The following is a 21,731-nucleotide window of genomic DNA, read 5'->3' as shown; positions in this document are numbered from 1 at the left end:
GGAAGACCAGATGTGAAAAAGCTAGTCTTTCGACAGAACCAGAAAACATGTGTGACCGTGTACCACAAAACCAATCAATAAGGGTCAATTTTTTGAAATTAAGGTCACATGAAAGCAGAATAAAGTATTCTATTGATGTATGGTTTGTTAGAATATGACAATATTTGACCGACATAAAAAATAAAAAAAATAATCAGCTTTAAAGTTGCCCACATTAAGTTCTTTTTTTCAAATTATTAATCAAAAATTAGGTTCTGATATATTTACAGCAGGAAATTTACAAAATATCTTCATGGAACATGATCTTTACTTAATATCCTAAGGATTTTTTGCATTTTATTGGTATTTTTGCCTATGGCTACAAATATACCCATGCTACTTAAAACTGGCTTTGTGGTTCAGGGTCACATTTCAACTTGTGAAGTCTCTTCAGAAATTATATCAACACTTTTTCTTTGACCTGGTTTAAACATTATGGTACGGGGTAATTAAAGATTTCATTGTAGACACATAGCCATGGGCATAGGTAAAACAAACCCTCAAAGTGCCAATAAGAACAGACCAACCCAATTGTTGCTCATACTATCAATTCATTTCTTTAGAAAGCAACCACACTTGAAGCTTTGTGCAGCATCTTTATTCTGACACTGCTAAATGCCAGCAGTTTTGCAGGAGTCGTTTAATGCACCAACATGAACAAAGTAGAAGAAGGGGTGAAGTGTGCAGGCAGCTAGTGTAGGAGAAGATTGTGGGTGCTGGGTGGAGAGGGACCAGGCAGTTTGGGACATAGGTTAGTGCATGACATAGTATTTAGTCAAACAAGGGGAAAATGCAACACACAAGTTTTGCCGAGTATACCACATTTATTTTTAATGAACTGATTATGAGAAAGAGAGGGTGCAAGGCCCACCTCAATGCAGACTTAAGAAACGGAAGAGAGAGAAAAAAAAAAAAAATAACGGGAGGAGAGCAGCCCATAGCAACAATTTTTGTTTAACTTGCAGAAGAAAAAGGAGTAAATGGAAAATAAGCTGACAACTCTCAAACACAGCCCCCTTTTGTACACTATAAAACTGATCCAATGAGCAAAAGCCTTAACTCAACAAATCGGCTTCTCCGTTTACCGTCCCCCGCCAAACACCCTCTATTACCAACACAAAAAAAAAAAAAAAAAAAAAACAGGAACAGAAACTCAGGACATTCCTGAACATTCATTAGAATTTTTTTTTTTGAATTACACTTTTTTTCCATTTTATAATCTTGGTTGAAACCTGGTAAACTTTTTTCCCTCAGAAGGTAATGAGACTTGTACTGACTAGTGGCCAATTAACCAACAATGGAACATCCACTGAGAAGGCGACGATCATTGCACGTCCTGACTGGATGGTTTCAGCTCCAGTAAAGAGGAGGGAGGGGGTTAACAGAAAAATGTGGGGGGGAAAAACTGCCTATACAGGATCCGGGAACTAGAACTCAATGACTTAAAAGAAAAAAAAAAAAGGGGGAGAAAAAAAAAACTAAACAAACTCAATATTGTAGAGAAGCAAAGCCATGTGCTTGGACTGTAAAAACAATTTTTTCTAAAAAAAAAAAAAAAAAAAAAATTAAGGAGAAAAAGAGGCAGCAGAACAAAAAAAAAAAAAAAAAAAAAAAAAAAAAAGGGACCAAAAAAAAAAAAAAAAAAAGTGAGAAGCACTGGGTTCACTATTAGAATCCTATAGAATTAAGTTGTAGTCCTATGAATAATCGTGTCATTTCTTTTTCTACAAGTTCGAAGTAAGTCTTTTAGGTCAACAGAAATCAAAGAAGAGTCTTCATTTAGTTTCTTTTTTTCCTCTTTTTGAATCCTTGGTTAAATCTTTCCCCAAAATAATTTCTGAAAATATCTGGTTGTAAGATTGGGGAGAGAAAATAGGGCCTGTCAGTCTTTTGCCCAAAGCAGTGCTTGTTACTTCACACGTCCTTGGCGATCCTGGAAAAGAGAAAGAAGAAAACAACTGTAAACAACGCATGCTGGGAGGAGACTTTGAAAGCAAATTCTGAAAAGATTGGACATTTAAACTGGTAAATCTGAAGACAAATATTAATTTCTTTGAAAATACTGCACCAATTTTTTTTTTTTTTTTTTTAAGTTTTTAAAAATCGTTTAGCTTTTTTTTACACTTGAAAATCGGGGGGTAATTACTTGACCGCCATTTATTTAATCCAACACAATAAATCAGCATCGTGAAATATTACTACAATTTAAAATAACTTTCCTGAATTTTCAGCAGCGATTACTCCAGCTTTCAGTGTTACATGATCCTTTAGTAATCATTTAAACATGCTGATTTAGTGCTCAAGAAACATTTCAATTACCAACGTTACCAACAATTGTGCCGTTTAATATTTAAGAATCCATGACTGTCCACAAACCAACAGCAGAGAGCTTCTGTTTTTCACCTGTTGAGTTGATTAAAACAGCTGTTCCCAATGAATCAGGATAATTATTTAGGATGCTGTAGAACAGCTTGGACTATTTGGAATGGTATAGAACTTTGGATTTTCTCATAGACTGTGACAGTTTGCAAAGGGTATGAATAATTTTGGACATGCCACTTTTTGTTCAAATGTAAATAAAAGCTGCGAAATATTTTTTTCCACAATGATGTCTTTTCTACATCGTTTTATCTTTTGGGAGAAGCCTGTGTCATTTCCGGTAAAAAACAAAACAAAAAAACCTTGCTGGGTAAATAAGTAACTATGTCAGAATTTGCCAGGGGTATGAATAATTTCGGGATTCACTGTATATATTTGGGAATTTATAATACTATAATATTTATAATTTATAATACTGTAAAAACATTTAAAGAGCATTTTTTTATTACCAGAAGTTATTTACCAGAAAAGAGTAAATACAGTATTTCTGAAGAAAAAAATAATAATATAAAAAAGTAAATGATAATAAATTTTAATTTACAATAAGATCAATTAATTACAGATCATTTTGATTATTAAAATGTAATGAAACTAAATATGGAAAACAGAATTGTCAAAATAAAACTAAATTGAGAAAATTTAGTTAAACTTCTAATAAACTGCTGTTAGAGCATGTATGTTTCATGATTTTAATTAATTAGACACTTTTTGATGAATATTTATAAATTTATCAATTACAACAGAGTCTAGAGTAATTAGATATAATAAAAAAAAAAAAAAAAAAAAAAGAATGTAAAAATTATTATTTTTTTTAAATAAAACAGATTTCATAGGGCTCTAATACTAATTTACAAGCATGCTGACAGATAAAGGAAAATATGAACAAGGGGTGAATCTGCAAGATGCTTCACCTGCATTCTGTAGTGGCTCCGACTGGAGTTACTGGAGTATGGGTCACTCCCCTGAACCTCCACCTGCCCGAAAAAGAAATACCATTTAATCCTCTTCAAATATTACTCAAATGCAAACTACAGAGATTGCAATATTTGTATATTAGCATTTGCATATTAAGAATACGAGAGTGATTATTCACTAACAAATGATGAACTAGCTTGTGAAAAAGACAAGCATATCAAACAATTATAATAGCTTCAGAAACACCCCAATTTTATATCTGGCCTGGAAATTTCAAAGTTTTCTTTGATAGATTTCTCAAGTCATATTTCAACAAGCTGTGCAACATGATAATAAATTCAAAACTGCAAATGATATCCACTCTAAGACTTACTGGAGACTAAAGAGTGCAGGAGGACAAACTCTGAAACAGTGCTTTCATTCTGACAGTTGTTCCCAGACTAAAAACAATGAAAATTCTATTTTGCCAAGCCAATCTTAAACAACTCTGTATTCACTGTAGGGAGTAGGGTGAATCACAGTGCCAGCATTTGTTAGGAAAAAGCACAATAAAAGTAAACAAAGATCTAACTGAACAATTCCACTTGAAAGTGTTCTCTTTATAATGTATTATTTCAGAAAGCAATACTTCACAATAAAGCAATTATATCTTGTTCAAACAGAAGAACTGTCCTGCTAAAAACATTCAGTGAGCTAAAATGGTGATGTCAGCCCACGTATGCAAAAAGGACTGTAATAAGAACTCTATTCTGGAGCTTTACAGCCATAATTCAAGTTGTCCACATAACCACGGTAAAGAAATTAATTCTCTGAAAATACCTCTCTTCGGCTACAACGGCACCCCGCAATCACATGGCAGAAAAACCATTAGTGTTGACACTATACAAAGCAGAATGGTGGATATCTGGGCTGGGCTTTCATTAGTTTTAACAGATAATTGCGTGCCATCAGGTAACTCTAGAAATGCTATTCACCACACTAAACAAATATACTTTATAGGGCTGCCCGATTAAACGAACGATGTTGTGAGGCGCGTTTAGTCAATGAAACGCGTAGTTAAATCGCATTCGATTTTGAGCGCGATTTGGCGTAGCTTGTCAGTGATTTACACCTCTGTGTATTAATAGCCGCTCCTGTGGAACGCACGTGATGGAGATTTACTACTAATCAAAGTACCGGCTTCATTGACTAAATGTGCCTCACAACATCGTGCAGCCCTAATACTTTATATGCTTAATGTGCGTTGTACACCATGTAACTCCAGGCCAAATATACACACACTATAAAAGACACAGCAAGTGACAAACGGCATAAAACACTAAATTATTCAAGAAAAATACAGAAAAGAAATCACAACCATATTTCACTTAAGTCTGCCCTTTTTATGGAGCATTTTAAATGTTTCCACACTATTTTGCCTGTGTGCAAGAAACACTTGTAGTATGCATGTTTGGTCAAATCTGAAATATGGACATGCAACATCAAAATGTTGTTCAAGTAAATTGAGAATTGATGTGGCTGAGGAGGAAAAAAAAAAAAACACTTAAAGCAAACACAGATGTTCTCTTGCAGTGATGCATAGTAACACAAAAACCCCAGCACACCTGTGGTTGAAGTTCTCAAGGTGGTTTTAAACCCATGTTTGTCATTTGACATACTAACATTCTGGTCAAACCAAAAGACTTATATGGACAAATTAGTAGATGTCATCCTACTGATATTTGGAGAAAAAAACAACAACAACACAACAACCTTTAGCTGAGAGAAGAATTAGATTTAATTCAAATAAATTAAGGTTCATTTGGGTAAAGGTATAAAAAGCATAGAAGCGTGTTTCCACCACTGAAAAAAAAAGTAGGTAATTGCGACATTTTTATCTCACAATCCTGAGAAATACACTTACAATAAATATAGTTGCAATTCTAAGCAATAAAAAAGTAAGAATTGCATGATATAAACTCACAATTGCGAGTAATAAAGTTAGAATTGCGAGACAAAACCCCGCATTTTTGACTTCTTTGCCTCACAATTCTCACATTCCTCTAGTTTATACCTCACAGAATTTCTCAGAAATGCAAGTTTCTTACAATTTTGACTTTCTAACATGAAAATACGAGTTAAGTCAGAATTGAGACAAACTTGCAATTCTGAAGTCTTTTTCCCCTCAAATTTTTAATATTGCAGTTTTGACTTAACTCACAATTGCAAGTTAATATCACACAATTCTGAGAAAAGCTAGAATTGTGAGATAGTCAAGCTTTAAGTCAATGGCAAAAACAGGCTTCCATAAAGAGACAGTTCTCCTCTCTCTCTCTTTAAAAAAACCCCCACACATTTACTCATGTCATTTAAAACCTCTATGACCTCCTTCTAACAAAAAAAAAACAATGAAAAAAAAAATTGAATACATTTCTCAATTTTGTTTATCTAAATAGCGCATTGAAACGACATGAGTAAATAATGATAAATTGAATTGTCATGTGAAATGAATGTGTAAAATGACAAATGATGGAACAACCATTTTATGTATACTTCTAATCTTGCTCTCAGTGGTTTAGCTATTTGTGCACCAAACCATAAAATCTCAATTTCCACTACCTATAGCAACAATATGCTACAATTGAGATAGATTTGTTTTTATTCATCATATTTTATATAACTGATTACGTGACAAAAGAAGCAATCTTACTATGCTCTTGAATTGGTTAAACTCAAAATAAACAACTCCATTTCTAAGAACATAAACGCATGACTTCAGATTCATAATAAGGACAAAATATTGAACAACAGTGGTTCTAACATTTCAAAACTGTCATCAGCAAAAGAACTCTGTGAAGAACTGGATTAAAAAAAAAAAAAAAATGAATCAGCTTTATATTCCAGATGGAGCAACGCTATGGCAGATTACCTTTTTTACACTCTCCTCCTCTTCCTGACGTTTCTCGTAGTGTGAAAAGTCATCAAAAATGGAGGTGGTGTGCTTGTAACTTGCGATGATCTTCAAAACCTGACGCGCCTTGTCCAGCGGAACCTCTTGTGTGTCTCGGGAGTTGGTGACCGGTTTATTCTCGTTGTTTTCCAGACGAATGTGCCTCAGTTGGCTGTTGGGAACGTCCTTCACAAAGATCCAGCGCACATCAAAGCGGCCCTTCCACTTGTCCTGCGACCACACGCCCGCACAAGTGTTGTAGTCCACAGGCGAGCGCATCTCGGCCACGCCGCAGAAGTGCCCGCTGCCGTTCACGCTGAAGAGCAGGTAGAGTGGCCCTTTGTTGGCCAGCGAACGGTAAGCAGCGTCCAGACGCTTATTGCCATGTTCTGTGCTGCACCAGATATTGTACTTAATGGAGCGATGGATGTCGTCCTCAGAGTAGCTCTTGATGATGAAGACACGACCGTGCTTAGGGTTCCAGTCAAAGTCCTTGGGGTTGTAGTTGTTCACCATGCGCAGTTTCTCCAGAACTGGATGGGGCTCTGATGGCACAGCAACACCACCCATTCCTGAATTGGGAGGGGATTGGCCGGGTCCGCCCGCCGCGTCCCCAAAGCCATTGGCACGGTTACGCGGAGGCACCCAGCGGGTCGGCTGGGAGGGTTGGGGAGCGGGAGGGCCTTGGGAGAGTGGAGGGGGGACAGCACCAGGCTGGCCACCTGGGGGAAGAGGGGGCTGGCCGAGTTGACCAGTGGGAGGCACTAGCTGTCCGTTGCTGAGGGGCAGCTGCGGCACCCCGCCGGCAGTAGCACCCGGTTGAGGAGACGACTGATTGGGCGGCTGTCCATTAGTGGGCATGGAAGTCTGCTGTGGGGCTGCTGGTTTAGGCATAGTCCCCTTGTTGTCCCAAGTCCCAATATCCATGTTATGTTTGATCGGAGGCGGCGGCAGATTCGTCCCGCCAAGCCCGCCCTTGGTTTTCAGCTTAGGCTGTGGCTTGGCCGGCTTGCTGGCAATGTCCGCCCAAGACGCCGTTTTTGCAGGAGCCATGGAGGCAGGAGGCATGGTGGGAGCTGCGGACACCTGACTCAACGGCCCTCCAGGAAGTCCAGAACCAACAACTTTGGGCGCCATGTCCCCAGCCCCAATCTTTAGCCCCGCCATGCCCTGATCCAAGCTATTCATTCCCACGGCCTTGTTGAGCGGCTCGTTGGCTGCAAAGGGAGACTGTCCGTCGATCATAGCACCTCCTAGCGTGCTAGGAGCGTAGGCGTAACTGCTGCTGTAACCTGAGCTCTGTGTAGACTGTCCCTGAGAGCTGCTGTTCCCCCAAGCTGGAAAGTCAATCCCACTGGGGAAGAAGTTGAAGCCGTGTTGTCCCAGGAAAGGGTTGCTCCCCAGTGCCCCGGACTGGCCGAACATGGCATCTGGGAGAAAGTGGTGCTCCCCATTGCTAAGCTGTCCATAAGAGGCCAGGTAAGGCATCGGGGGGTCACCGCCTGTAGACCATGCCGCTTCATTCAGCGAATAGGTGAAGCCTATCGAGGGGCTGTAGTAACTGGGCATGTAGGAGTCGGACATGGCCGTATAGGCATTGCTCTGCAAAAACAAGAACAATATATAAATTCTCATATTGAGCACAATCAATTGCACAGGTTGAAATAAACAAACAACTAAAAAGCAAACGCATGCGAGGCTAAGATATTAAAAAGCAGCAGCACCATTTAAATGATCTTTGTCATTAAAAACTCTCTACTTTTCCTTGCCATTACTGCTGGCTCAAAAGAAAATTAATCTGAATTAAAAATAAAGTGAGGTTAACAACTCAGGGTTTTCTTCCGCTTAAAGTTCAGATTACTACCTGCATTGCAAACTTTCACTGGCCAATACAGTGTAAATGCTAAATGCTGCAAAATGTATACACTACCAGTCAAAAGTTTTTGACCAGTAAGATTTTTAATGTTTTTAAAGAAGTCACTTCTGCTTATCAAGCCTGCAGTTATTTGATCCAAAGTAGAGTAAAAACAGTACAATTTGTAATATATTTACCATTTAAATAACTGGTTTCATTTTAAAATGTAATTTAGTCCTGTGATATACTGCCTCATATACTGTGTATAATGTTACAAAAGCTGTTTTACTTCAAATGAATGCTGATCTTTCTATTAAATCAAAGAACCCTGAAAAAAGTACCTAACCATTTTAAATACTGATAATAAATGTTTCTTAAACACCAAATCAGCATATTAGAATGACTTCTGAAGAATCATGTGACACTGAAGACAGGAGTAACAATGCTGAAAATTTAGCTTTGATCACAGAAATGAATTACATTTTAGAAGATATTTAAAAAGAAAGCAGTTGTTTTACATTGTAAAAATATTTCACAATATTACTGAGTTTGCTGTATTTTGGGTCAAATAAATGCAGGCTTGGTGAGCAGAAAAGAATTCTTTAAAAAAAAATCTTTGTTCAAAAACTTCTGACTGGTAGTGTATATTGAACAAACACTGTTATTTTGAACTTACTATTCAGTAAGAGTCTTTTTTTAAATTACCTCCTCTACAAGAGAGTTTAACAATAAGAAATGTCTTGTGCACTAAATCAGCATATTAGCATGATTTCTGAAAGATCACATGACACTGAAGATTAGAGTCAAATAAATAAGTTAACCATCTCTTAAACTCACTCTCACAGTAACCTCAGGTCAGCAGGTCATGTTCACTGTTCAGCTAACCATAACCTCAAAAGTGTATTGAAACCTTGTACTAAAAGACCTCTGACATGTTCAGCACTGGGAAGACAGCTTTGAGAAGATGATTTGGGACCAGTCATGGACCAGGCCCCCCCTCCAGGCTCACAGCCTGCTCATATTTTCAACACCAGCAATCAGCTTTGTGAGGGCAACAGTGCCACAGATTCCCCACAAAAGATCCCAGCATTCCTTTGACAGGGTGAATACTAGACCCTTTATTCATCCGTGTCCCATTTTCCTCACAAGACATCCTTTGCCAAAACACCCGTTATTTCAGCATATATTAGTGCTAGGATTGCCAAATTGTGAAATTTTAAATTTAAATAATTTCATTATAGAATGTCTCCACAGGCGTATAAACGTAATTATTGCTAATTACTTCATTCCTTAATCACCTTTCATCACTTCCCGGTAAACAGCTGCGCTGCATTTTGCACAATTTCCTATGAATCATCAACATGCAATACAATTTTGACAGCTCTTAAATATCTGCCTATGTCAATATGTATGATGGATGGTTTAAGTAACTCCACACACCTCTTTAAACAACTCTCATACAGTCTCTGGCTGCAGCATAGAGTGCCATAGTGACACCGTAATAAGAAAACAAAGCCCTGAGACCAGGATGCAACTACGGACCATAACGAATCCTCAAGAGAATAGGCAACAAAAACAATTGCCCTGCTCTTTGTCTCTATGGGTTCCTTCTTTTGTTCAGCTCTGAAACAAGACCTACCTGTCTAGGCTGAGCGTTCAGGTAAGGCTCGAACTCATCATCGTTCAAAGTATCCTTTTGGGTAACAGCTCCGTTTTGCACTGGAAAGCAAAAGATACAGAAAGTTAGAGAATATACTCGAGGCCTTGTGCAGCAGTCTAATAAAAAGGATGTGATAGTTGTAATATTAGGCCAAAGCTGAATGTTTTATCCGTTTTATCCCAAGGAACAAAACTAAACGTCAGTGCGTTCATGTACCCAAGGGACATTAGCTTCAGCAAGTTATGAAGTCCTAATTACAATGTCAAGTGCATTTAAATCTCTTTGATTGGCACAAGATGGCAATGTAACTTTTCTACAAGATACAGCTTTTTTAAACTCCACTCCTACAAAATGAATAAAGACTGTGCATCAGGTGTGTTATTGCATTTTATGCCTTATTTTTAAATTAGGAAGGTGCTGTAAACTGATATAGATTTATCTTAGTGTACAATACTAATCGCATAAAGAGTCTTTTCAGGGCACGTCATCAATTGGCCAAGATGAATGTACACTAAATGTAAACAATGCCACTGAACCGAACAAAACTCGCCAATTTTGCTGATTATTGCTACTGAAAATGGTCAATTATTGTCATGTTTTGGGCTGCACTAATCAGTCGGACTGGAAAAAACATCTGGAGGACTGTCAAAAGTTATAACTAATCAAGGAGAAGAGTGTGTTTGTGGTTAACCAAACTGTTTTGAACCAGGATTTCCATGGCAAGAATCTTGACACATTCATGTTTGTTCTTATTTCTGGTCAGGTAGGTGAAATATTAGGCTAATATCGTAATACTGCTTGTATGTATCTTTACCACCTATTAACTTTGGTTTGTCAACACATCGCACCCCTTTCCTGCTTACCAAGACCTTCACTATATGATTTAGCAGCCTCCACACATTTTCTTCCATAGTTTAAACAGCATAAATTAGCAGAACAAAGTATTCAGTAGTAACAAACAAAGTAGTATTAAATGCTATTAATGTATTAGGTAAATGTAATAGAATAAACATTAACCTACATAACATATAGTAATTAAGCTTATACTAGCCCCGTTTTATTATTTCCCTATCATTTAAATGTCACTGTGTCTGTTATTAACGTCTTTAATCAATAAAATACGCAAATCAACGCCAGTAACGCACTTATAAATTGAAAACGGACTAAAATATAACACTAAAAGCTCTCACATCATATCCACGTGGTCATATGTACTGATTCAAAACGCAACTGGATTGTGAAGTGAGTGTGGTGCTGAAAATCCCCTCAACAGGTTCCTCTTGGCAGCATGTTTAAACGGTCGCATCTTGACCACGGATAGACATGATGATTTTAAGCACATGTAAGACACCTACAGCACTAAATGTAAAGAAAACGCCTCAAAACAACATTCAAACAGAGTGTAGGTATGTGTTCAGGTGCTTGAGTGTGTGTCACGCGTTTAGCTGTACTCGGCCTCACTACTGTGCTAGGTGGCTAACTAGCGTGGGCTCCAAACACAAGCTCTTCTTACATCTGTGAGAAGCTAAACGCAAACATATTCTCTACTGCAGCACCCATTTCTGTTTTAATTCAACGTACGGTTGTTTTAAGCAGGTTTAACTGGTTGAATTAACAGCGGAATCGGTGTGAACACTCGGCCTGCTAACAGCAGCTCCAACACGAGACTCTTATTACAGCGCAAAAACGACGTAGCAGCACTTCACCTACCTTTGTTTGCTTGGCCTTTCGGTCTCTGGATTGGGTCGAGGTGATTCATGAAGGAGTGAGTTTGGAGAGGAAAGAGGGAGAATAAATGAAGGTTTATATGAAGCTCAGGCCTGAACTCGCGCTGCGAGAGAGAAAAAAACCCGCCTCGACGCCACTTCTGCTCAATGTTCACAAAGTGCCTCTGTTTACCTGCTCCAGAAGGCTGCTGGCTGACATTTCTCTCTCCCCGGAGCCTGTGTGTTAGACTGCGCGTTTGTTTGCGGGTTAAAGTCAACGGGAAATGTGTGTGTTTTTAGAGTCTTTGCGCCCGTGTCTCTCTCTCTCTCGCTCGCTCTCTCTCTCTCGCTACAGCTGCAGATCAGACACACAATGGCGGGCTGCAGTTCCTCCACACTTCAACATGGCCGAGCGGCTGTCGCACGTTTATCCGCGGCGGTACAGCGCCACTCTACGACTGGGAGGAGGAGGTTGTGTATGTCTGAAGGGGAAACTTCATCGGACAATTAGACATTTATAAATAGAAGTAGTGCTAGTTATTCCTTTTACACAGCATTTATATATCTATGTAACCCTCTGGGCCTCTTCGGTCATTTTTGACCGAAAAATTTTATGTTTTGAATTTTTAAAAATCGTAGCTTCATCAGAATGAGATGACACTTGGTGACTTTTGTTGCATTAGCTATGTGAGTACAAAAAAAATCAGTGACATGATTCGGATATGTTAAAGGGTCAAAAAAAAAATTAGTCACACTTGGCTCCTTCGCGGTCAAAAATGACCGACATAGGAAATGAATGGGAAATTTGAAAAAATGTGATAATTCAGATAATCTTTTGGTAATACAAGCTACAAATCAGCCACTGTGCTGAAAAGAAGTGTTCAGCAAGCAAGGACTGACACTCTAAAATAACAAAAGTACAGAACTGACACACACACACGCACACACACGCGCGCGCGCACACACACACACACACACACACACACACACACACACACACACACACAGAAACACACACAGACACACAGAAATAAGCAGAAAAATGCAAAACCTGATATTTATCCAATCAAAAAAAATCTAAACCTTGCCAAAAGTAATCTTTTAGAATGTCTGAATATATTTCTAAATGCAAAGCCTATTAAAATGAAGAAACAGTAAAAAAAAACAAAAAACATTAGGAATCCCAAAGCCCCTGTATATATGTATATAGGGAGATACAGGAGTTTACATGGCATTACACAAGTTTTTATTTTTTATGCCACTAGATGGTGCAATTTTCACTAAAAAAAATGGATTTTAAATGCTTTTACTCTATTTTAACATAAAATATAATTCTAGTGGGAAAAAATTGCTCATTAAAACTGTATAAACATTGCATAGATTCATAAAAAATGCTCAAAATAATGCTTCTAAATAATAATTACAAAATATTATTGAACAAAAATGTATTTAATTGATTTTCCTGAAGAAAAAAAAAAGTTACTTTTTAAGGCTTCGGTCACTTTTGACCGCGAGGGAGCCAAGTGTGACCCCTTAATGAGGAGGCCCAGAGGGTTAAATATGTAATATTTATAGAACATATTTTTTTTATACATTTATAAACATGTTTTTTTTTTTCACTACACTACCAGTAAAACATTTTTGAACAGTAAGATTTTTAATTCAGATTTTTTAAATCAGCCTGTGAGCTGATCTTTATATGAATTAATTGTTAATACAACAAAGAAGTATTAAATGCCATTAATGTCTTAGTTAAATGTAATAGAATAAACTTTAATCTACATAATATATAGTAATTGTTAAGCTTATACTAGCCCTGTTTTATCATTTACTATATCTTTTCTGTCACTGTGTCTGTTATTGACATCTTTAATTAATAAAATATGCAAATCAACGGCATTAGACATTTATAAATAGTAGTACTGCTCATTTTTAGTAGTGCTAGTTATTCCTTTTATACAGTTTTTTTTTTTACATCCCGGTCATTAATATCTAATATTTATAAAACATATACATTTTTTATACATTTATAAACAAGTTTTATTTTCACTACACTACCAGTCAAACATTTCTGAACAATAAGATTTTTAATTAAGATTTCTGAAATCAACCTGTGAACTCATCTTCCTACGAATTATTTTCACTACACTACCTATTTTTTTATTTATTTATTTATTTTTTTTAAAGAAGTCTCACCTGGTCACCAAGCCTGCATTTATTTGACCCAAAGTACAGCAAAAAACAGTACATTTTAAAAATATTTTTACTATTTAAAATAACAGTTTTCTATTTGAATGTATTTTAAAATGTAATTTATTCCTGTGATTTCAAACCTGAATTTTTAGCATCATAACTCCAGTCATATGATCCTTTAGAAATTCCAGTGGTATTGTAATAGATTTGCTGCTTGATAAGCATTTCTTATTATGTCGAAAACAGCTGAGCAGATTTTTTTTTTCAGGTTACTTTGATGAATGCAGAAAGTTCAGAAGTACAGCATTTATCTGAAATTGAAATCTTTTGTAACGTTATCAACATTATTGTAATGTTATCTTTATCATCACTTTTGATCAATTTAAGGTATCTTTGCTAAATAAAAGTATTGAATGGTATAGTGTATAATGTTACAAAAGCTTTTAATTTCAGATAAATGCTGATCTTTGGGTCTTCCCATTCATTAAAGAATCCTTAAAAAAATACTCAACTGTTTTAAATATTGATAATAATAAAAAATAATAAATGTTTCTTGAACAGAAAATCAGCATATTAGAGTGATTTCTGAAGAATCATGTGACACTGAAGACTAGAGTGATGATGCTGAAAGTTTAGCTTTGATCACAGGAATAAATTACATTTTAAAATTTATTTAAATCTATTTAAAAATATTTGAAAATGGTTCTTTTAAATAGTAAAAATATTTCTGTATTTTACTGTACTTTGGATCAAATAAATGCAGGCTTAGTGAGACTTCTTTAAAGCATTAAAAATATTAGTGACTGTTAGTGTATAAGTTATCTCTCACTGCGCTGACTTTATTTCCATCCTGTTAGGAACAGGACTATGTTTTGGGCTGTTGAATATAATGAACAAGAAGATAGATAAAATCTGCTCGTTTCTGTACCGATATAATGAGTTTACAATTATATTTGTGTGCTGTGTTCTATGACCTGGGAAATAATATCTGCATTGTCACTTGTAGGCCACTAGATGTCCTCATTATTATGCAGCAAACGGATATGAGTCAGTCCATTGGCTAATAAAAGCTAATACATTGCAGACGTGGACCAAACGTGGGCGGCTACAGTACATGCTACTACTTTATGTTTTCTTTTCAACAGTGACGCACTTCATTACACTTGTAAACGAAAATTAAAATAAATTATTTTTAAGTGTTCATATGTGAGTTATATGCTAATTATCATTTTAATAGTGTGCCAAGTTTGAGCGCGAATAGAGATATTATGCAGGTAGCGAGCAGCACTTGTATGATCCAGCCTACGTTAGCAAAATATAAAAAGCTGGAAATGTAACAAGCTACCTAATCTCTCGAATCTTTCTCAATTCAGTTTATAGGCATTAATGTTTAAGCAATAACTGCACAACTGTAATATACACTACCAGTCAAAAGTTTTTGAACAGTAAACAAAAGCAGTAATACTGTGAAATAGTTTTACTATTTAAAAAAACTGCTTTCTATTTGAATATGTTTCAAAATGTAATTTATTCCTGTGATCAAAGCTACATTTTCAGCGTCATTACGCCTGTCTTCAGTGTCACGTGATCCGTCAGAAATTATTGTAATATGCTGATTTGCTGTTCAAGAAACATTTATTATTATTATTATTATTATTATTATTATTATTATTATTATTATTATTATTATTATCAATATTTAAAACAATTTCGAAATCAATTTCAAATAAGTGCTATTATTCTGCTGAACTTTCTATTCATCAAAGAACCCTGAAAAAAATTCTACTCATGCAGCTGTTTTCAACGGAATAATAAAAATAATAAATGTTATTTGAGCAGCAAAATCAGAATTTTAGAATGATTTCTGAAGAATAGTGTGACTGGAGTAATGATGCTAAAAATTCAGCTTTGAAATCACAGGAATAAATTACATTGTAAAATATATTCAAATAGAAAACAGTTATTTTAAATGGTAAACATATTTCAAAATTGTACAGTTTTTCCTGTACTTTGGATCAAATAAATGTAGTCTTGGTGAGCAGACGAGACTTCTTTGAAAAACATTAAAAATCTTTTTGTTAAAAAACTTCTGGGAGTGTATAATGAAAATAAAAGTATATAAAAAAATGCAGAGTAAAATGAGAAAATAATTAGAAAATGTATCAAAATCAAATCGTTAACTACATTAGCTAACATGAACTAACAATTAAAAATCCTATAATCTTAGTTTAACATTTGTTAATACATGATTTAAAACAACAATTGTATCCGTTAATATTATTTAATAGACCTGATCTAAGACAAACTAAAGAAATTAACAGTTGTGTTTTATTAATATTAACAAAGACGAACAGCCTAAATACTGTAACAAATGTACTGCTCATTGTTAATGTTAGTTAACTAACAGTAAATTAAGAGACCTTATTCTGAAGTCTTAACAACTTAAAGATCAACAGAAGCTAACAAAATAATGCTAAATAAACCACTAATAATAATAAACATATGCACAAGGCAGATCACTTCGTGAGTGGTCTCTCTTTCACACACACACACACACACACACACACACACACACACACACACACACACACACACACACACACACACACACACACACACATGAACCTGTTAAAACCTGCAAAGAGTGACATGAATGAGCGACCAATTAAGAAGGTGTCTTTACCGTTTACTGAATGTGTATTGATCCAATTTGTGAGTCTCAGACTGTGTCAAAACAACTCATTAGTAGCTCTATCTCACCTCGTAATTTATTAAGAGATGTGAGACCTGTGCTCTATAACCTTTCAAGCTTCGGCATTGGCCTGTTATTTGCTCTTAAAGCCCAGTGTCAGATCTTCTAAGATTACTCTGCTGGAGAGAAGGCTTGTAGTCTAATGAATTCCTAATAGAGTACGTAATTAGCTCTCTGGTTTATCTTGTTTTAATATAGCATTTGATGTGTATGTATGGTTGCATGTGTTGGTTCCAAATTAGTAACTTGAACCCTTTTATCTTTTATTTTCGGAAAATGTCTGTGTCAGATTTTAAGTTTTGTTATATACAGTCAAGCCCGAAATTATTCATACCCCTGGCAAATTCTGACTTAAAGTTACTTTTATTCAACCAGCAAGTTATTTTTTGACCGGAAATGACACAGGCTTCTCCCAAAAAAATAATAAGACGATGTACAAGATGCATCATTGTGGAAAAAAATATTACTCATCTTTTATTTACATTTGAACAAAAAGTGGCATGTCCAAAAGTATTCATACCCTTCTTTTTTTGGCTATTACAGCAATTAAATGCTTCCTATAATCACTAACCAGCTTTTTGCATGTCTCCACTAGTATTTTTGCCCATTCATCTTTAGCGATGAGCTCCAACTCTTTCAGGTTGGAGGGTCTCCTTGCCATCACCCTAAACTTTAGCTCTGGCTGGGCCACTGCAAAACGTTAATGTTTTGTCTGCTAACCATTTCTTCTCCACTTTTGCTGTGTGTTTTGGGTTGTTGTTGCGCTGAAATGTCCACTAGTGCCCAAGGACAAGTTTCTCTGCAGACTGCCTGATGTTGTTGTTGAGAATTTTGATGTATTGCTCCTTTTTCATGGTGCCGTTTACTGTGATTAGGTTCCCTGGTCCACCAGCTAAAAAAAAACCTAAAACATTTTTGGCTTTCGACCACGTCCTCTGAGATTTTTCACAGTGTGGAAAGTCTTGTATTTTTCAATAATACTTTGCACTGTAGCCACTAGAATTTCAAAACATATAGATATGGTCGTATAGCCCTTTCCAGACTTGTGAGCAGCCACAATGTGCAGCTGCAGGTCCTCAGTGAGCTCCGTTGTCTTAGCCATGACTGTCTACAAACCAATAGTAGAGAGCTTCTGTTTTTCACCTGTTGAGTTGATTAAAACAGCTTTTCCCAATGAATCAGGATAATTAAGATGCTGTAGAACAGCTTGGACCATTTGGAATGGTATAGAACTTTGGTTTTTTGCTGTACTTTGGATCAAACAAACACAGGTTTGTTGAGCAGAAGAGACTTCTTTAAAAAACATTAAAAATCTTGTAGTGTAGGTCAAATTTATTGTGCAAACAAGGAAAATCTCTCACGTTTTATAGCCTGCTAGATATCAATGCAGGTCCTGCACTGAAACTCAGTGACCATGAAAAAGGAATAAAAAGGCATTTGTTAGTTTTACAATGACATTCTTGTGTGTCACAATTTTTAAATAACACTTGAAATCTGTAATTACACTGTAACAAGGACACTAAATGTATCATGTTACTGATGTTTGTGAATAGTTGAGATATTTCCCAGGGTATCTTGTAATAACGAAAACCCCACTTTTCCCCACATGTTGAAGACATAAAAGTTCCAACATTTGTCACATGGCCGTGATGTCATAACAGCTCTGCATATGACAGGTCAATGACAGGTGAATTTTATATTTAAAATGGATGGCAATGATCTGATTGCACATGGATTGCACAGGGGTGACGTTACTGTCCTCTCAGTTCCAGGGTCCTGTGAGAAATAAGAGATGGAAAATGATCAGATAAAGTATTTGGTTTGAGCTGTGTGGTTGGTAGGGCAATGACCTTGTTAGCATAGAGACAGGTTTTATTTTACAGGAAAAAATAGAGTCAACAATTACAGACACTTGATTCTCAAGTCATTTGTATATCCTTACATAATTTGACATAGATTTTCCATGTGAAAGCCTGGTTGATTACAAGCACAAAGTGTTTTTTTTTTACCCTGGTCTCTATCTGATTGGCTAGCTGTTGTAACTGAGGGCAGTTCTGCGAGTTTACTGGCCAATAAAAATAGCTGTGAACTCTATGATGTCATCACTAAATAAATCATTTTGAATCTACACAACAAGAAAGAATTGAATTGAATTAATAAACCAGTAAAACTAGTAAAACCGAATATTAGCACATGTGGAAATGTGCCTCAGGAATACAAAAGAGTTTCTGAAACAAAACCTAAAGTGTTTGGGTAAATTTAGGGAATACCATCCCTGTCGGGAAACAAAAAGCCACAATGAAGCATCGGAGAGCCCTGAAAGATTTAATGGAACTGCCCTTTATCATGAATTGTGAGTGTGGTCGTCTTTTAGCATCCAGAATGAACTCATCTGCGTTCCCGGCATTCTGAGGCACCAACACCATCTGACTCTGGCGGAGTAAATTATCGCTGTTGGAGCATGTGACACAACAGCTTTGTAACCGCATCTCCCCTTCAATCAGTTCAGTTTCTCTCTCTCGCCCTTTCTTTCTTTTTTCTTTCTTTCTCTGGTGGCAGCAGTGCCCTCCTGTGCTCGTGGGACAGGAATGTTCAACAGCAGGGTGACAATCTCCTGCTAGCCTTTTACAAACACACACACATGCACACATACACACCGAGGATGACATCAGCTGCTTGTCTACATCGCCGGGACACTCCAGGCTGCCAAAGGGAGAATGTAGCACCCGTCAGTTACTTCAGCCATGCTGCTTGTTCACGTACTATCCATACTGAGTGGGTTAGCTTTTAATAAACAGGCCCAAGGAGAAAGTATCCCCGTTTTATGGGAAATAAGGCTACCGGGCGAGAGGAGGACAGTGGATTTGTTTGGGACAATTAAGCATGCAAAACTTGCTAGCTTTGTTTCAGCTTTGTGTATTATAATATATTGCCAGTCAAAAGAATTATTATGTTCAAAACAGCTGTGTAGAATTTTCTTTAATGAATAAAAAGTTCAGAAGAACATCATTCATCTGTAAAACGAAATCTTTTGTGACATTATAAATGTGTTTTACATCACTTTTGATGATTAAAGCCTCTTTGCTAAATAAAAGTATTCATTTCTATAATTCCCCCTCCAAAAAAAAAAAAAAGCTGATCTTTGGATCTTTCTATTCATTAAAGTATATAGTTTTAAAAATTGATAATAATAATAATGTTTCTTGAACAGCAAATCAGCATATTAGAATGATTTCTGAAGGATCATTGAAGACTGTGATGATGTAAGTAATGATGCTGAAATTTTAGCTTTGATCACAAGAATAAATTACATTTTAAAATATATTCAAAAATACAGTCAAGCCCGAAATTATTCATACCCCTGCAAATTCTGAATTAAAGTTACTTTTATTTAACCAGCAAGTTTTTTTTTGACCGGAAATGACACAGGCTTCTCCCAAAAGACAATATAAGATGATGTACAAGAGGCATCATTGAGGAAAAAAAAATTTCTCAGCTTTTATGTACATTTGAACAAAAAATGGCATGTCCAAAATGATTCATACCCTTTGCAAACTGTCACAGTCTATGGGAAAATCCAAAGTTCTATACCATTCCAAATAGTCCAAGCTGTTCTAAAGTATCCTAATTACCCTGATTCATTGGGGACAGCTGTTTTAATCAACTCAACAGGTGAAAAACAGAAGCTCTGCTGTTGGTTTGTGGACAGTCATATCTAAATGTTTTGAAGTTCCAGTCGCTACAGTGCAAAGTATTATTAAAAAATACAAGACGTTCTGCACTGTGAAAAATCTAAGAGGACTGGGTCGGAAGCCAAAAGTGACACCTGTGCTGGCCAGGAGGATAGTGAGAGAGGTAAAAAAAAAGGATCACCACAAAGGCCATCCTGATGAATCTGGGCTCTGTTGGTGGCAACATCTCAAGGCAGACAGTCCAGTAGACACTGCACACCGCTGGGTTCCACGGACGCAGACCAAGGAGGACACCACTTCTACAGATATAGCACACAAAAGCCCGCTTGGCCTTTGCAAATGCTCATCTGGACAAAGAAGAAGACTTCTGGTCTTCTGTTTTATGGTCAGATGAAACAAATATTTAACTGTTTGGCCACAAGGATGTAGCCTTCATTTGGCGTAAAAAAGGAGAAGCCTCCAACCCTAAGAACACCATCCCCACTGTCAAACACAGTGGTGGGAACCTAATGTTTTGGGGTGTTTTTCAGCCGGTGGACCAGGGAACCTAATCACAGTAAACGGCACCATGAAAAAGGAGCAATACATCAAAAAACACAACAACAACATCAGGCAGTCTGCAGAGAAACTTGGCCTTGGGCAACAGTGGATATTTTAGCACGACAACGACCCAAAACACAAAAGTGGTGAAGTAATGGTTAGCAGACAAAAACATTAACGTTTTGCAGTGGCCCAGCCAGAGTCCTTACTTAAATCCAATTGAGAAGATCAGGGTGGTGGCAAGGAGACCCTCCAACCTGAAAGAGTTGGAGCTCATCACTAAAAATGAATGGACCTGCAAAAAGCTGGTCAGCAATTATAGGAATGATTGCTGTAATAGCCAATAAAGGCCTTTCTATTGATTATTGAGAAAGGTATGAATAATTTTGGACATGCCAATTTTTGTTCAAATCGTTTTTTCCACAATGATGCCTCTTGTACATCGTCTTATTATCTTCTGGGAGACGTCTGTGTCATTTCTAAAAAAAACAAAAAAAAAAAACTTGCCGGTTAAATTAAACTAACTTTAAGTCAGAATTTGCCAGGGGTATGAATAATTTCGGGCTTGACTGTATATATAAATAGTAAAATTATTTGAAAATTTTACTGTTTTTGCTGTATGGATCAAATAAATGCAGGCTTGGTGAGCAAAAGAGACTTCTTTAAAAACAATAAGAATTTTTATGACTGGTAGTGTATAAAATGATGCTATGAGTTAAAAGGCAATTAAGAGGATGTTTTAGGCTGTTAAAGATGATAATTCATCTATTTCCCTGCTTAAAAATAAAGTTTAAAATTAAATGCAAACGTGATCCTGAAAAGTCAATAAAGTTTTATTGTGTTAAAAGCGATAATTCATCTCTTTCCCTTCGTTAAAAATAAAATAAAATTAAGAAAAATAATATAAAATAACTTAATAAAATAAAATGCAAGCAATTCTGGACTTTCAAAAGCCTTGCATAAGGAGTCATACTGAACCCCAGTGTATCTTACTGCAATAGTTTAATTGTGATTAGACGTGCCAAGGGAAAAATAGAACATTTTGGAAATGCGGGGATGATCTCGTTCAGT

At 36.4% G+C, this 21,731-nt stretch overlaps 1 protein-coding gene across 1 annotated transcript; it reads right to left on the bottom strand.

Moving 5' to 3' along the window:
• Window positions 1-1,652: 1,652 nt before the first annotated feature.
• Window positions 1,653-11,823, bottom strand: ythdf2 (YTH N6-methyladenosine RNA binding protein F2). Its single transcript, XM_073827095.1, has 6 exons — window positions 11,677-11,823; window positions 11,488-11,512; window positions 9,757-9,836; window positions 6,242-7,864; window positions 3,330-3,392; window positions 1,653-1,972 (listed from the first exon to the last, which is right to left on the bottom strand). Exons 1-6 carry the CDS (start codon window positions 11,701-11,703, stop codon window positions 1,949-1,951), a joined length of 1,842 nt encoding a protein of 613 aa, XP_073683196.1. The 5' UTR covers window positions 11,704-11,823; the 3' UTR covers window positions 1,653-1,948.
• Window positions 11,824-21,731: the final 9,908 nt, after the last annotated feature.

This window comes from Garra rufa, chromosome 21 (assembly GCF_049309525.1).
Source record: "Garra rufa chromosome 21, GarRuf1.0, whole genome shotgun sequence".
In the NCBI taxonomy this organism is placed as follows: Eukaryota; Metazoa; Chordata; class Actinopteri; order Cypriniformes; family Cyprinidae; genus Garra; species Garra rufa.
The sequence above is the reverse complement of the archived record's forward strand: the minus strand, read 5'-3'. Positions and strand labels throughout refer to the sequence as shown.

What these genes read in the sequence shown, in the direction of transcription:
- ythdf2 (XM_073827095.1), bottom strand. Translation starts at nt 11,703, where the DNA reads ATGTCAGCCAGCAGCCTTCTGGAGCAG. An exon ending in CCAGCAGCCTTCTGGAGCAG is followed by an intron (nt 11,513 to 11,676) that starts GTAAACAGAGGC and finishes GACCCAATCCAG; the next exon opens with AGACCGAAAGGCCAAGCAAA. An exon ending in GGAGCCACTACAGAATGCAG is followed by an intron (nt 1,973 to 3,329) that starts GTGAAGCATCTT and finishes TCTCTTTTCCAG; the next exon opens with GATCGCCAAGGACGTGTGAA.